Source organism: Chionomys nivalis, chromosome 11 (assembly GCF_950005125.1).
Source record: "Chionomys nivalis chromosome 11, mChiNiv1.1, whole genome shotgun sequence".
Lineage (NCBI taxonomy): Eukaryota > Metazoa > Chordata > Mammalia > Rodentia > Cricetidae > Chionomys > Chionomys nivalis.
In genome coordinates, this window is record NC_080096.1 from 21690234 (window position 1) to 21706930 (window position 16697).

A 16697-nucleotide genomic window follows, 5' to 3' on the forward strand; every position below is an offset into this window, starting at 1 on the left:
CCTGGGATTCAAACTCCTGGTGGCCTCTAGACTCTCAGTTCCAAGCACAAGCCAGGTGCAGAGCAGGTATTATGAGAACCCTTTAGTGGAAAGGGCCGAGAGAGAGAAAGGCATGAAAGAGAGGCCAGTCCCCAGGCCTTAGGCTCCAAAGTACCAGAGATGGTGTCCCATCTTCTAAGGAAAAACTCACGAGCCATGAGGTGGTTCCCTGGAGAAGCACAGTCTGTAATGAAGCACCCATGCCTACCGTCTACCCTTTCCTTGGGGCAAAACAGCCCTGTGTGTGTCCCCAGTGGAGCATGAACCACAGTGACTGTAACAACACAGCAGCTTCCGCTAGAAAGGGGAAGAGCCTGGGGACAGGCAGTGGGCCTGGCTGTGCAGGCGCCATGCTTCCTCGCTCTTGTGCCCAGCAGAGGCTAGAAGAAGTCTTGCCCAGCTCTGTGCCTGGAGAGCCAGGCCACAGATACATGAGGTCCCAGGTTCCACTATTCCAACACTGTCTTCAAAAACACCACGAGCAGATTAGCCCTGGGGAGCACTGCGTTGAGCTGGTCATCGCAGAGCCCTTACCCACTCCACGGGGGACACATGATCGTCCCACTTTGTAGCTAGGGAAATGGGCTCAGAGAGCAGAGGGGCTTGCCCAGAGCCGAGACAGGGGAATGCCACCACCTGGATACAAGAATGAGCATATCATGCTCCAAGGCACAGCCTCCTCCTGCATAGCTCCAGTTTCCACATCCTATAGGCCAAGATGTTCTTTGTGGCCTGAAGTTGGAGTCTCCCCCTGGGGGTGAACCACAACCCCCACTCAACCACAATCACACACACCCTCACACAGCTGCACAATCACACACACCCTCACACACAGGGACACTCAGCACCACTTCCCCTGCATTCAACAACCACAGCTTTCACCTCAAGGCTCTCAGCAGGATGCTAATCCATTGCCCCTGGGTCAAATTCTCCCTCTCCCCAAAGGGACAGTGTCTGAGGCGCAAGGTGAACATGGCTGTCCCTCCCAAGCGACCTGCTATTAATTTCACACGTGGACCACACAGAATCTTTTCAGCTTAATTTTATTTCCTCTTATAAATGGGCACAGCACAGGGAAATGTTAAAAAAAACAAACAAAACCAAACAAACAGAAAACCAAACAAAGCAAGTCGTGTCTTTCCCAAGGCAGGGGTGGATGGGCACCCACGGTGGGGTGGACCTGGCCTTGGAATCTTTATCCAACTGTCTTTCCTCCATTTCTTATTTAAGTTTTGGCCATGAACTCAGGACAGGGATGGTTAATAAACAGGATATAGGGGAAGAAAGGGTAGGAAGAGCCTGGAGAGGGGAGGAACACCCCCTCCCCCCCAAGCGCCTGGTTGCCCGGGGGCGGGGGGGCTCTGTACAGGAAAGAGGATGAACCAGTGGGAGGACACTGTCTCGGGGGGCTCTCTGGAGCCACACTGTCTACGGAAAGTATATACATGCATTCACCACGCTGGGGCCAGGCTCGCCCAAGCACCCAGAGGGCACCTGGGGGAGGCCAGGCCATCAGCCCCTCAGATGGTGACTCCAGGGCCCAGATTGGGCATCTCTGTAATCTGTACAGTGTGGGCTTCTATTTACAGAAACCAAGGCTAGGGAGGCACATCCCAGGGGAAAGCCAGGACAGCCTAGGCAGCCACCCCTGCCCTGAAAGCAATGCTGGCTCTGCTCTCTGTGGGAGCTCCAGTCTGGAGGCCTGGAGGACAGCTAAGCTAAGCCTAGGGGGTCTGGCCCCAGCTTCCTAAACTCTGCAGGTCTGCCCGGCCAGTCCTGGCTTTCACCCACATGCCTCTGGCAATCAAAGGTGATCAACCTTGCACATAGAGTCCCTAGTCTGGCCCCCCAAGAGAGACGAAGCCTAGTTCTGCGGCTCTCTGGCCCCAGCATGTCTTGCTCTCTTGGAAAAACCAGGACCTGGAGAGGTCCAAGTCATATCCACTCCTCCCATTCAGAATGCACTTTTCTTCCAGGCATGCCAGCGTCCTGAACACCTTCCCAGGAGCACTGAGGTGTCTCTGGACTGGTGTGGGCAGGCTCTGTGCGTACCTTGTTTCTGGGGCAGGGTTGGGACCCTGCACCCACATTGCACTAAAAAGGAGCCTCAGTTCACCCTTTGAACCGAGCTCTCCTAAATTGTCCTGGCCTCATCGGGCTGCTCCAGGGCATTCGGGCTGCTCACACAGCTAACCTTCAGGTCAGATATTACCGGCCTAAAGCCTAGACATAGGCCTTGGCACCTGGGCCCCATACACGAGGACCACAGCCTCTTCTTTCAAATGCAGAGGACACAGGAAAGTGCTGGGACCAGGAGGCCAAACCCACAGCCCCAAGGCCAGAGCCACCCTGAGATGTGAGAAGTGGGCTCTGGCTGAGGGTCTCCTGCCCTGGTACTGGTGTCCCCAGGGGCTGAGCACCTGGAGACTGCCTCCCCCAGCTCCCCAATCTCCCCATCAAAGCTCCAGTCCCCAGGAGGGCAGCCAGGAGCAGGGGGTAGGGGCAGGGGCACTGGCTCTCCTCTGCTCCCTACCCAGCTCTCCCGCTTCAGGGAAGACCTTGGCCAAGCTCCCTCCTCCTGGTCTCAAAGGCCTAGGACTCCGACTGACTCCGCTATTCCCTACCCCTCCTCAAGGTCTGGGTCAGCTGGCTTCCTTACCAAGCTCTAAGCCCCATCAAGGGCGTCATGCGGTCTGGAAGACAGAGCAGAGCCTGAGAATGGGAGCCCTCCCACCCCAGAAAGACAAGCTGTGTTGATGGCCTAGATCCTGCCTCCCCTGCCCAGATGTGGGTCCTCACTCTGTCCAAGTCCGCTGTCGAGCTATCTTTAAAAGGAAACAGAAATAACAGGTGGTCACCTGACTGAACCTGGGACGTGTGTGAGAGATGGGGGAGGGGTGCTGACCAATCATAACCTAAGCCCTGTCCCTTTGGAGAGCTCTCATGGCACACCCGCTTCCCCAAGAGAATGGTGACTTTGACATTTAAAATATCTCTGAAACAACCCCACTTCTAAGGGTAACAAAGACAGGAAGGTAGACTTGGGGCCTGTGACACCCCTGTCCCCATCGACTGCTCTCAGGGCCTACAGCAATGGGATGAGCCTGCTAAGCTGTAGGTCCATCCAGTTGTAGCCAGAACTGTCAAGCTGCCTGGTCAGTTGTGTCCACGAGGACCCAGAGTGGGTAGGCCTTGCCAGGCAGGGCAGAGGACACAGAGGGCCTGGGCAGAGGCCCACCCTCACAGGCACTTTGGAGACATGTGTCCTGGGAGGCAGAGACGGCTCCTGGCTCAGAGCAGAAAGGAGATACATGGAGACCAGGGACAACCCACACAGCTCCTTGGTCATGGGAGAACCTAGCTCCCTCCCCAGCCTTCAGCTTGGCTTGGGGCATCAAGCCTTCTTCCTTCAGATTTGGCTGGTGGAGGCTATCCCCAAACCTCCCTCCCTGTGAGCCACAGGAAGGAGGGAGACTGCATCTGTGTGGGATTATGTCTGACGTCAGCCGGGATCAGTATCAGTGCGGCTGGTGTGGGTGACATGGTGGGGACTGGGTGGAGTAGGGGTGACTCTGGGGGACCCAATATGGGCTGATGCCTACAACTTGGCCCTGCCTTCCTCGGCGACCCAGATGGTTAGAGGAGCCAGGTGCAGGACCAAAGGGTGGGTGTTAAAGAGACAGAGCGGGAGGAAGGTGACATGGTCACCACTGGTGATGACAGTAGCCTGCATGGCAGAAGCGGCAGGGTATCTCAGCATGGAGTGAAGGAGGCGTATGTGTGTGATGTTTCACTGGCTGGGTGGTCAAGACTGGTATGTGTTTGTCTCCTGTGTGACACAGAGCAGTGACTGGCCGGGGCTCTGTGGCAGCCCCTCTCAAGGGGGACACCAGAGTGGCCTCCCTCACCACTGCATGCCCTGTGCACTGAGGAAGCCCTTTCCCTGGGAGGCAATGCAGAAAGAGGTGCAGCCTGGGAACATGTGCACCGGGCAGGGGAGAGGGGACAGTGACCCCACAACGAGCTCAGGCTGGTGACAAAGGATACCCTCCCGCCCAGAAAGGCCTTGGGACGGCAGCTCAAGGCTGCAGGAGCTGACTGATTTTGATTTGGGGGGCTAGATGTACCATGTCTTGGTCCAGGAAGCCAGCGTGGCAGGCTCTGTAGCAAGAAGAGGACATCAGCAAGCATTGTGGGCCATCTTAGCCCTGGCCCTGCCCGTTTCTACCAACAACTCTGGGGGGTGCTTCCTTCCTCTTGTCCGTGGGACACAAGATCCTGAAGGCCCAGGCTGGAGGGAGTGGAACTGGAGAGGAGCTCATAAGGGCACAGTCTGGGGCAGATGGCAGCGCCCCGTTCCTTAGAACCATCTGTGTTATGCTGGCAGCCTGGGCAGAAGGAGGTAGGGCCAGGCTCCTTCCCAGGCCCAGGCCTGGGCTGTTGTGGGGGCCAAGGACTGGGCAAGGTGGCTGCAGGAGGCACTGTGGCTCTGCTAAGCATAAAATTCCTCCTGCTTGTCAGGCTTCTGGTACGTGACGCTCGCCTGCTTGGGCTCCTCCAAGGTGTAGCTGCCCTCGTCCTTCTTCTTCATGCGGTAGATAAGCAGTGTGACCAGGAAGGCGGCGAAGAGGGCACCCACCACCCCACCCACGATCACGGCTGTGAAGAAAGAGACAGAGGTCAAAGTCCAGAGGCGGCTTAGAGGGAGAGGGCGCAAGCAGGTTAGGGACCGTGGGTCTGGAGTCACCTGCTATTTCCAACTCCTATGCTATGACTCAACACACTGCTAAGACCGTCCCTAGGAGGGAGGCAGGTGCCCTGGTCCTTGTCAGTGTCAAACATCATAGGCTGTCTTTCAGATGATACCTTAGAACCATCTGGAAGGAAAGGCCCCGTCCCCCACACTGCCAGACCGACCTCCCACTGTCTCCATGAGGAGATGGGAGATTCCACCAGGGAATCTTGAATCAAGGCCTTGGGTCAAGCTGGGTCAAGGGTCAAGCCAAAAGACAGGGCAGAGATTAGCACCGAGTAAAGATGTCGTACAGGGTCAATCAGGAGACCCCAAAAAGCAGGAGTCCAAAGTCTGTCTAAGGGAGGGTCACAGGGTATCAGGAAAGTTTTAGAGAGAGGGAAGAATGCAGACTTCACTGAGGAGGAAGATGGAGAGAGGAATGGGCGAGATTCTGAAGTAAAGTCCCTGCTCTTCCTTCCCGGGTACCCACCCCCTGCCCTGTCCCCCTTCACACACACACACACACACACACACACACACACGGCCCTGGCCTGGAGCCTGGCCTCACCTACGAGCACCTCCTTCCGCTCTAGGATGCTCTTCTGAGGAAGCTGGGCGGCCGAGCTGCCTGAGTCGATGGCGTTGTCATGGAGACCAGGGCCTGGTCGGGCACCCTTGGGCAGTGTCCCCAGTGGAGGTGAGGGCTTGGCCGCAGCTCCTCCCACGGCCACCACTTCGTTGGCTGTGTCAGGCTGTGTGGTCTCTTCCTGCAGCTCAATGTCCCCACTGGGCCCTCCGCTCGCCGGCACCTCTGACTCTTCCTGGGTCGTGGTCAGCAGGGACTCTGGAGTCGGGGTCTGCAGATGGGGTGGTATGACCTGGGGTTAAGACCAAGCCCTCCCAGGATGCTCCACACACAAACCTTCACCACACCTCCAGGTGGGGCCGGTACTTACCATGCTCAGACCTCAGTGCACTACAAAGAAGGGATGAGTGTGAACAGGCCCAGAGAGGTTGGGTGAGGACACACAGTAAACACAAGGTGGAAGAAGAACCAAAATCTAGACCTATCTAACTCCAGAGTCTGTGCTTCCAATCACTGGACCTCATATTGATGTTGTCAGGCTGGCCACATCCTGTCCCCATCCTGTCCCCATGACTTCCTCTCCAGCTGCCTTAAGAACAATCCTTGGTGGATTCCTGTCCAGGAGTAGGAGTTGTCCGGGGCTTGCTAAGCCTGGCTCTCTCCCCACACATAAGTTGGTCCCTTTACCTGGAAGCCAGTCCCTGAGCAAAGCTGCGGGAGTATGAGCTGGTATCCCCAAACCGACCCTGCGACCAGCAGTGTACAGCTCCACACTGCAGAGCGAGGGCAGCCAGGAGCTGAGGGGAAGGCGCAGGGCTGCGGGGACTGCTGGGGGGGAGGGGGACAGTTGCTTCATGAGGGTGTGGCGAGGGTGGACTTCTCACAAGGCTACACCTGCATCTGGTTCTGGGCTCCATGGCTTGCTATTGTTTCCTCTTCCTGTGAGGCCCCCTCTCTGAAGGAAGGACCTGGGACTGTGTCCCACAGGGCTGGCTGGGGCCCCAAGAGGGACGGCAGGGCTCCAAGGGCAACTCCTCAGCCTCAGGACCCCTGTGAGGTTGATGGCAGGGTTCTCTGTGGCTCTCCAGAGTCATCATGTCTCCTTCCAGCCCTCGACATACACACACTGTTTTTCCAAACAGGGTTTCATGTAGCCTAGACTGACCTAGAACTGGTTACATAGGGAAGGGCAACTTTAAACTTCTAATCCTCCTGCCTCCACCTCCCAGGCGCTGGAATCACAGGCCTGTACCAGCACACGACTTCCTTTGCAAGTTCGTGGTACAAACGCCAGGCTGTAGCCCCTGGAGTCTTCCTCCCCCAATGATCCACAGTCCCCCTGCCCTTCTCAGCCTAACCCTAGCCCTGGAGCCCCAGTTTCAGGACCCCAGCTTCAGAAGCCCCCAGCTTCAGGAGCCTCGGCTCCAGAAGCCCCCAGCTTCAGGAGCCCCAGCTCCAGGAGCCCCCAGCTTCAGGAGCCCCAGCTCCAGGAGCCCCCAGCTTCAGGAGCCCCCAGCTTCAGGAGCCCCCTGCCAGAATTTGAATCCTGATTCAACCATTACCTGAGGGACCTAGAAAAATGACTTCCTCTGCCTCACCTGTAAAGAGGTGATGACATCACCATGATGGAGGGGGGTGGGGTGGTAGAAGTACTCAGGAACAATGCTGTGCACCTGGAAGCCAGGTGTTCCCCCTCAGCACCCACTCAGTCACCCTCAGCCATGCTGATGACAACCATGTCGAAGGTGACCGTGACAACGGCTGAGCAGCTAGTTGGTTCTAAGAACAGCCACGTGTCAGAAAATGCCATCTGCAAACAATGACAGGCCTCTCTCTCCCTGTCTCTCTCTGTCTCCATCTCTATCTCTGAAACAGTTTTACTGTGTAGCCCAGGCAGACCTGAACTTGCAGCAATCCTCCTGCCTCAGCTTCCCCAGTGCTAGAATTACAGGTGTGTGCCACCACATCCACTACTTTCTCTGGTCTTTCCCTCAAAGATAAAGAGTTGAAGGCATAGAAAGGACCAACCACCAGCTCATTATGTCTCAAGATTAAAAAAAAAAAAGATGGCAGAGGGTTTAAAATTCAGGCTGACAACCTCTTTTTTATTCTTTGTTTTTTGTTTGCTTTGTTTTGAGACAGGGTCTCACTGTGTAGCTCTACCTGGAACTAATCTGTAGGACAGGCTGGTCTCAAACTCACAGAGATCTGCCCACTTCTGCTTCCAAGTACTGGGATTTAAGGCATGTGCCAGCACGCTCTGGCAAGCCTGGAAATCTCTTAATACACTCCAGACCTGAACCCCCAGCTAGGTCCACCCACCATTCCCCAACTCCAACCCACAAATCCACCTAATCCCCTATTGGTATCTTGGCTCAATAGTAGCCACACCCACCTGTCCTGGCTCTCTGACCTCACACCCCACCCCACCCCATCCAGAGGCTCACAACTCCCCAACCCCATTCAGAGGCTCACACTCAGCATATACACCAGACCCACCTTGCCTGGCTCACCCCTGGCACCTCCCAGTCCCTGCCCAACCCACCTCTGCTCACTCTGCACGAACACCCTCTTCCACTCTTCTCACCTGAGCCACCTCCGTGGGTCCAGGAGCGGTGGTCCCCAATGGCAGGGTACTCCTCTCAGCAGCATCAGGCTCCTGTGTGGTGACTGGCCGAGGAAGGGCTCGTGGCCCCGAGGTAGCTGTGCTCACCAGCCTAGGTGTGGGGGCCTCTGTGTCCAAGGCAGCCACAGTAGTGGGCGGTGAGGGTGCCTCTGGGGTAGTGGCCTGGGCTGTGGCAGCCGTGGTCAGGGGAAGAGGCAGCAGCCCCTGTATGCTGGTGGTCCTTACGTCAGCGGTGGTGGCCGTGGCAGGGGGTACCGCGGGAGTACTAGCGGCAGTGGTGGCTGCTGTGGCAGGTGCCGTGGTCATAGTAGGGGCCCCCGTGGTAGTGGCAGCCGTGGTAGATGTGGTGATGGAGATGGTGGTGGCTCTCTGGCTGGGTTCTTCCAGGACTTCTGTCACCTCTGTCACCAGCGGGGGACTGGTAACTGGCTCCGGGCTGGGGTGCTCAGAAAGGAGGTCCTCAAACGGGGTATCCACGGGCTGGGTATCTGTCGTGGGGAGCACGGCAGGCGCAGTGGGTGCAGCCAGGGCCATGTCGGGGACGAACCGCATGGCTGTCTCAAGGCCAGACTCCTGCTCGAAGTCTGAAGGGGGGTGGGGAGAGGGAGAGCCCTGGGGAGTGGGTGCTCCTCGCCGCCAGATCCCCAGGCAGCATTGCCTTCCCAGCAGCACAACCCTCTCTAACCAGTTTCCCCAGGAAAACAGGAGAGAAAGGAGGTGGTTTGATCAGATGAGTTAGCCTGTGCCTAGCCAAAATCCTCTTCCAGGCACCACCACTTCCAGGCAGTCTGCTCTGACTCTGCCAACCCACTCTGAGTCCTAGAAACTGGTGAGTAAAGCCTCTGCCCTGTAACTCCACTCACGGTTACAGGACAACGAGGCCTGGCTCTTGGGAAGGGCTAGAGCCAAGGACATGTCCCGCACAAACTCAAGGCAGTCATCCCACCTCCCAGGCATAAGCAGAGAACCAGAGGGGATGAGGCCGTCTTGAGGTGCATTTCCCCATTTCCCAGGTCACATAAATGATTCAGGGAGGGATAAGATAAGAGACTGGGAAGGGGAGAGAGGAGTGAGTGAGGAGATGTGAGGAGGGGCCAAGGGGAGCCAGGGTCATTGAGGGCTGAGCAGGCAGAGAGAGTAAGAGCAGGGAAGGGAGACTTCAGAGGAGGGTACCAGGTTGTGAGGGAGCAGTTTGAAGCAGCAACTCCAGGGAGGCCAGAGGCAGAGCTGGAGCAGCCAGCTCAGGAGCATGAGCCTGGAACAATCTCATTAGACACCCATCCTCTGGCTGGGCCCATTTCAGCATCCTCTCTGATCCCATCTCCAGGGCCACACTGACTCCTGTCCCCAACGCAAGGCCTCTGAGAGGAAGGTAAACTCCTCAGCAAGTAGGAAGATTGGGGGGCACTGCAAGGAGTCAGAAGTCACTCAACTGCCTGACCACAAGATTGGGGTTGAGCTGCTATATCAATTGGGTACCCTAAATTGCCAAAGGCCGGAAGGTAGACAGACATCAGTGTCTGACCCATAGCCGACTGGCCTTCCCCACGACTGAGCCAGCAACTCAATCCCGGGTCCCTGAGGCCCTTTAGTAGCTCTGCCCTCACCCTGGGCTTGGCCACTGCTGATGGATCCAAGGGGCCACCTGCTCTAGACTAGATCAAAAAGTTGTCCCTGCTGAGGACTTCCCATGTCCTCCATATGTAGTTAGTGCAGAGGCCCCAGCACTGGGGACAGGCCTAGGTTGCATACACAGACACAGGAACAAGAGTCCCGGGCTCTGAGAGCTTCCCTAGCCTACTCCCTCCCAGAAGGATGCTCTGCCCTCTTCCTTCTTGAGGTCTTGACCTCCATACAGTGACAAGATTCACTCAAGTGGCCTTAAAGGCTCCTGGGCTGGTACTAGATGCCCGAGACAGGCAGGGAGACCTGGGGATTACTTACAGCCAGAGCCAGACCCCGAGTAGAGGTCGTCCAGTTCATCATCGGGAAACGAGTCGTCATCCCCTGAACCCTCAAGGTCCACCGGCCTCTCAAAGTTCTCGCTGCGCCAGCGTTGAGCCTGGGAGGGTGCAGACACACATGGGGCTAGGCACCCAAAGCATTGGCCTGTACAGGCCCAAGAGATAGCAGGCACATTCATGGGCAGAGTGACCCCTATGTGCTCCAGAGAGCAGGGTAGTCGGCGGGTAGCCACTTCCCACCTACCCAAGGCCATGGCAGCAGGGCTCTCCCTTACCAGCCAGCTGCCACTGGGCACCACCAGCTGCCCGCACCACAGCAAGGGGCCCCTTACACAGGATGGACTCAGAGCACACAGTGCTGAGTCTGAAATCAAGACAGGTTGCTTGCAAACGGGGCAGGTTATCCATTCCCTTTGTGCTTTAGTTTCCGCATACAGCAGACGAAAAGTGGTTCCTCGTGGAGCACAGTGCCAAGAATACCCTGGTATCATGCAGACTCAACACAGGTCCACAGTCACCTCTGTGTGAAGAGCACTCACCGACAAGATCCCACGGGATCCTCAAGATGGACTGGGAAGGGGGCAGGCACCAGCCCAACCCACAGATGAGAAAATTGAGGCTCCGCTGCTCAGAGGGCTAGGAGTTAAATGAGGTTTGGAATCCAAATGGTACCCCAAATTGCCAAAGGCAGGAAGGTAGACTGTGCTGGGGAGACTTAGGGTCCGGGAGAGAGGTGCTAGAATAGGGGAGAGGAGGCTGCTCACACTGAGCCCACCCCAGCTTGTCCCCTAACAGAATGTTAGCTCCTGCTTGCCTAATCCCATAACATATGCGGGTCCAGCATCTGCTCAGCTTCCACACTTCTACTTCCAGGGGTCAGTAGACTTCTCCAAGGTCTAGCTTCCCAGGTCTATGACTCCTTCAGAATTGGAACCTAGGAAGCCTGGAGCTGGCACTGCCAGCTCTAACTGTACCCCCTCCTTAGAAACCCATAGTTGCAGCCAGCACTAAGGACCTCAGAGACAGGTATGTAAACTCCCTAAGTGGCCCTGATGTGCTGTGTACCCTGGCCACGGTCCCCACGCTGAGCTTTGGGGGAAATCTCCTGGTGTGAGCTCAAAGTCAGGTGCATTTACATCTTACAACTGAAATCCAGAGAGAAAGGCACACAGGCAAGGGAAGCTGAAGAACATCCTGGGGTGGCCAAGGCAGCTGCCTCCCTTGGACTGGCCCTGACTGCCCTTCAGCTTCACCTAGCACCTTCCACAGCTCCTGGTCCCTCATTTCTTCCCAGTCATGCTGGTCTCTGCCTACAGCATCTTTCCACCTCCCACCTCCAATGTCACTTCTGAAAAGCATCCTACGCTCCTAAGTCATGACGCCTGATGCTCATGAGCAGTTTTGCTTTGAAGTACTGAAGTCGAGGGCTGTCCCCGTTCACCGTCTATGAAGGTATGCTCTATGAGGAGGGGCTGCATGTCCAGCAAGGTTCCTGGTACTGAGTAGGCTAAGGACAGAGTTGGAGTTAGGAGACATGTTTAGCTCCTGGGGCAGCATTGGAGCTGGGATGGCTGGGGGTGAGGCTGAGAAGTCACAGAGGGCCCCATGTCTAGCCAATGGGTGGGTTTCCCTTGGAAGTCAATTATTTTCCAGAGCAATTGCATGTGACAATGAAAACCGATCCCAGGGATCAGGAGGTCTCAGTGCCTGGATATCAGCCCCAGCTATCAGGGGGTAGCAGGAAATTGTGCAAACAAGGGGAGGAACTAAATAGGCACATCATTTTGCACTCAGCATCTCACACCCCTGCCACTCATGGGCCCTGGTACACCAGCACCTGCTTCGGAGACCCAGCCAATCCAGCCAGGGCAGGGAGCCAGGAGATACCCCTCATACACCACACACACACAACACACACACGCACGCACGCACGTCTGGAACTAATGAATTAATCAGTATTTACTTTCTAGCAGTGAGTCACGGGGTGGAACAATTAGTGTAATTGTCCCCGTGACTAATCACTGGGTCTTCCTCCTTTGTCAAGATCCCAGGAGCTCAGAGCAAGCCCGTCATCATCAGCCAGCTCACCCCTGCCCAGCACACACACCCCAGATCCTGGGGCTGCAGGAGACACGTGCTTCTAAAAGCTAGAGTCTCTTGGGGGTTGTGGATGCCCATCCCACTAGCTGTCCCGCCAGAAGTAGGGTATCACAGCAGGATGGGGACTAAGCAGGGATTTCTGCCTTTCTCTCCTTCAAGACAGGTTACATTCTAAGAGATCTGTCATTCCAAAGACCTCAAAACACGAGTGAACACAAGAGCCAAAATGGGGGACTTAAGGTTCCTCAGTGGCCAACATAATACCAGCCACCAAAACTTTTCAGAAGGGCTTGCATAAACCTAGAAACAGCTCCAAAGCCACAGAGACCCTGCCTGTGACACAGCCAGAGACACAGACATGCACCAATACACACTCACCTAGAAGCAGCCACTGAAGGCAGCATGTCGGCATGCCTTCGGGGACATTGAGAGAAGTGGGGGGGTTCCATGCAGCTCCGAGTTCAAAAAGGAGCATATAGCCTCTCATGAACCTATCAGCCTCCACTCAGGTAGCACTCACCTAGGTACTATTCATCCTGGCTCAGTAGCCATTGACATGACAACGGTTGCCATGACAACCATATTCTCCTTAGTTAAGGACCAGAAGCTGCAGCTACCCCACAGGGTTGGAGAGTGTGGGAGAGGAAGATGGTGAAGGATCAGAGGACAGCAGGGATGGAGAGGGGGAAGGCCAGAGCAGGCAGGCCTGGGGAGAAGGGGAGGAGAGAACAAGAGAGGGAAAATTCTCACATCTCAATTTAGCCTCACACTCATCAGAGGCTTCTGGGGAGAGGCAGCCTCAGTGATTTCCCAAACATGCCTCCACCAGACACCCTTCCTCCATGATGAGCTGCCTGGACAGGGCAGGAGCTGATAGCCCAGTCACTCTGAGGTCACCCTGGGGGGGTCTCAGGAAGATAAAGGCTGCAAGAATATTGGGGATGCTGTTAGCTCACTCCCAGGAGACAGCAGAAGGGATGGAGGGTGACAATCTTCAACCAGCAGTGGAGAAACCCTAAATGTCACAAACTGAGAAGGGGGCCACAGACAACATCTCACCCCTGAATGCTTCACAGAGACTGAGCACAGTTCTTTGTCACCCTCGTAAAGAACAGACTCCTAGTGCCCTGCACCCCGTTGGCCTCTCGCTGTCTGACCCTCCATGTGGCTCTCCACAGAGCCAGACTACAGCCTCCTGTGATGGAGCAGCCTGCAGGCACCCATGCCTCAGCGTGTACACACAGTGCCTGAGAGGAGACACGGCTAATGTGTGCATGTGTAAGCTACACACCCTAGCACAACACCATGGCACACACAGAACGACATACACACACAAGTACACACCCCTTTGGACATACATTCAACTACACACGCACACACATACACACAAACACACATGTATACACACCCCAGCACACATACACATACACACCAACACACATATACCCCAGCAGACACACACACACACACACACACACATATATATATATACTTATCCATTCATACACATCCCAGAGGATATATGCCCTTTAGCACACACACTTATAGATACATACATGCACACACATACCCCAGAACATACACATATAATTTTGCACATACACATACACACACACCTGTACATACATATACACCTCAGCAGACATACAGCCCAATGGAGACAGTTAAAAGCAGCACTGCCAGACCCCAATGCACATGCTCAGTAGAGCTTATCAGCAATGTATGCCAGCACACACTTGTGTGTCTAGCATACCCCAGTTGTGCACACACCTTAGAGGGCAGGAATAATTGGCTTACCACTGTCCCCACTCAGCAGACTCAGGACCACATGTGTCAAAGCTTACCTCCACAGGCCAATGTCTCCCCTGTACACACGCATGCTCCTAGGCCACATGGCGCTCTTACTCGTGTTGCCTGTGCCCCTCAAATACAAGCATCACAACTTGAATCTGACCCCTTCACACTCACACCCACGGCACCACCTCCTAGTCCGGCACACACCATGGGCATATGTACCCCTCACTTGTTTTCTGCCAGTGGGGATCTGTGCATCAGGCCATCAGCATCACGACCCCCAGAGGTTATTATCCTCAGGCTGGCCTCTAATGGAGGCATGAGCACTACCCTCAACCCTGGTCCCTCTCCCCAGGTGCCACACTATGCTCAGCCAGGGCCCAGGCTTTCTACAGGTATGGCCCAGCCGATTTGCCCGGCCTGCCGCTCACCCCAGCCAGGGCTCAGCACCTGCCTGTGCTTGCAGCCCCACCTGCTCTCAGGCGTAACCCCAGCGAGTTCCCCTGTTTCACAGCACACACCCTCCCCACAGACTCCACGTAGGCCCATATTTCTATATGGTATGGCAGCCACCTCTCAAGCCGTAGGCCACACCTGAGATGGTCATATCCCCTTCCAGACAGGCTGTCGCTACCCTAACAAAAGGTCAGGAGTTGCTCTGCTCCTTCTCTGTAATTTGGAGGATGTCTGAATAGAGAGAATCTAATTCAAGCCTACATGACCGAGCTAGCACACAGACCGGGAAGACGTGACAGAGGAGACATAGGTAGAGGTGGACGTGACTAAAAGCCATTTACCTGGTTACCTAGGAAACAGAATGCTAATGATTTTCCCCCTCAGTTTATGTTTTTATATATAAGGCTGTTTGGAGAATAAAGCGAGAGGGATTTCTCAGGATGTGAACTCAGGATTTCATGAGGGATCACTGAAAATCTCCCTCCCGATGAAGCCATGTGAGTTGGGTCTTTATTCCCGCACCTCCACGCCAATCCAGAGAGAGATAGTTTATGTTGGGGTCTGATCCAGAGAAATAATTTCTGGTCCGGGCTGCCACCGGACCCCCACAACTCTACAGGCCCCTCACTCCTGGAGCAGGCCCCTCCAGACTCATGGCTCTGTCCTCATAGAACGGCACAAACTCCCAGTGTTCAGAAACGATGTTCCTCCCTCCTTATGACATTCATCTGGAACCGACCCACAGCCTCAGCCCTCGGAGACACCAGACCCCTGCCCAGGGATGTGGGGAACCTGGCTCTGTGGTAAAGAGCCTCCCCTAGTTACCACTTGCTGGCCCACAGGCCCCTTTTCTCATAGCAGAGAAGTGCTGGGCTCACCAGTGCCTGGGCAGAAGGCTTCCGCCTCTGTCTCCCCTGACTCTCCCACCAGGCCCAAGCTAGGTGAGGCCTTGTGTCAGACATATCCCAGCAGTCCACAGCAGCCACTGGCTCAGAGACACCTCCCTTACTCAGAGGCCCTTCTAAGACACCAACAAAGTACCAAGGGGTCATCTTTACTTCCTCCCCCACCAGGACCTTCTAGAGAGAGAGGACAGCGCAGAGTCTGGTCCTTGGGTTCCTCGTCGTTGTGAAATGAGATGGTAAGGGCAGGAATCTTGAGCCACTGGGAAAAGCAGCCAGGACAATGCAAATGATGAACAGGACACCTGGTAAGTGACTAAGTGACAGCTGATTGCCAGTTATGTTAATGTCTCCACAATTACAGAACTGAAGCCTCAGCCTCCTCCTCCTGGAGGAGACAGACATAGAGGAAACTGTTGGTGCCCAGAGAGGTTGAGTGGCATTGCCAAAGCCACACAGAAGGCTAAAGAGAGAGGCCGGAGGAGGGGAAAGACAGGGAGGGGGGCAGAAGCATTCAGACACATAAATTAGGTCAGCCGCCAGGGGCCAGGAGCCCAGCACCCTGAGCCCCGCTAATCATGCTGCAAAAGCTAGGACAAAATCAAGTGTAATTAATTCTGCCCCAGCTTCCTTCTCCTAATTAGCCAGACTGGGCCTCCACTGTCCTGGTGACCAGAGACAATGTGAGCTGGGCTGGGAGCCCAGCTTTAGGCTCAGACTGTCTTGGGTTCAACTCAAGCTCTACCTATGTGCTGGGTGTCTTTGGGCAAGCTATATAACCTCCCTGAGCCTGTATTTGGCTGAACAGTGACAATAATACTTTATGCTTCCTAGAACTGCTGTGAGGATCTGCTCAGGCAGTGTACAGGGAGTACGTGTGGTCGGCTGGACTGTTGGTGCTGGCTCATCTTCAGCTGGTCTTCCCACAGCGCCCATCTGTCCCCACACCAGACCTCAATTTTAAGTCTAAACTAGGCCTGTGAGATCATGGTGTTCAATTCCCTCTCCCTAAAGATGCAGAGATGGGTGTGGGGAAAGGGGAGCAGTCCAGAGAAGTTGGGCAAGCAGCAGAGAAGGGGAGTGACTTGTCCAAAGACACAGGGGTGATGGCTGGTTCCTGGAGTGGGGCTAGCAAAGGAAAGGTCTCAGCAGAGCCCCAGGGTCCCCGTGCTCCGTCCCCAAAGGCCCTCAACCCTGTGAGAACTCAATGCTTCTCATGCTCACCAGCTCCACCAGGGAGACCTACAGCCTCTCTGCAGGAATGTGGGTTGTGGCCAGACTCTGGGCAGAAGGATGGCCAGGGGTGACAATGACAGCATAGATACCTCAGTCCCTACCCCTTCCCACTCATACTCCCAGCTCCCCCTCCCTCCACCCTACCCTACCCCCTCAGGGCAGCACAGAGGGCAGTCCCCCCCCCCCAGCACATCCCAGCCAGCCAACTTTTCTACAAAGAGAGTCAAGATGGCAGCTGCACCCCTTCCCTGCTGGGTGC

General features: G+C 55.5%; 1 protein-coding gene across 1 annotated transcript in view; it reads right to left on the bottom strand.

Moving 5' to 3' along the window:
* Positions 1 to 1064: 1064 nt before the first annotated feature.
* The window catches only part of Sdc3 (syndecan 3), a 31793-nt gene continuing 16160 nt past the window's right edge, over positions 1065 to 16697 (bottom strand). The window contains exons 2-5 of the mRNA XM_057784464.1: positions 9931 to 10048; positions 7948 to 8570; positions 5343 to 5631; positions 1065 to 4698 (exon numbers count right to left, since the gene is read on the bottom strand). Coding sequence (XP_057640447.1) covers positions 4532 to 4698; positions 5343 to 5631; positions 7948 to 8570; positions 9931 to 10048 — 1197 coding nt within the window. The 3' untranslated portion in view covers positions 1065 to 4531. The remainder of the gene's footprint in view (positions 4699 to 5342; positions 5632 to 7947; positions 8571 to 9930; positions 10049 to 16697) is intronic.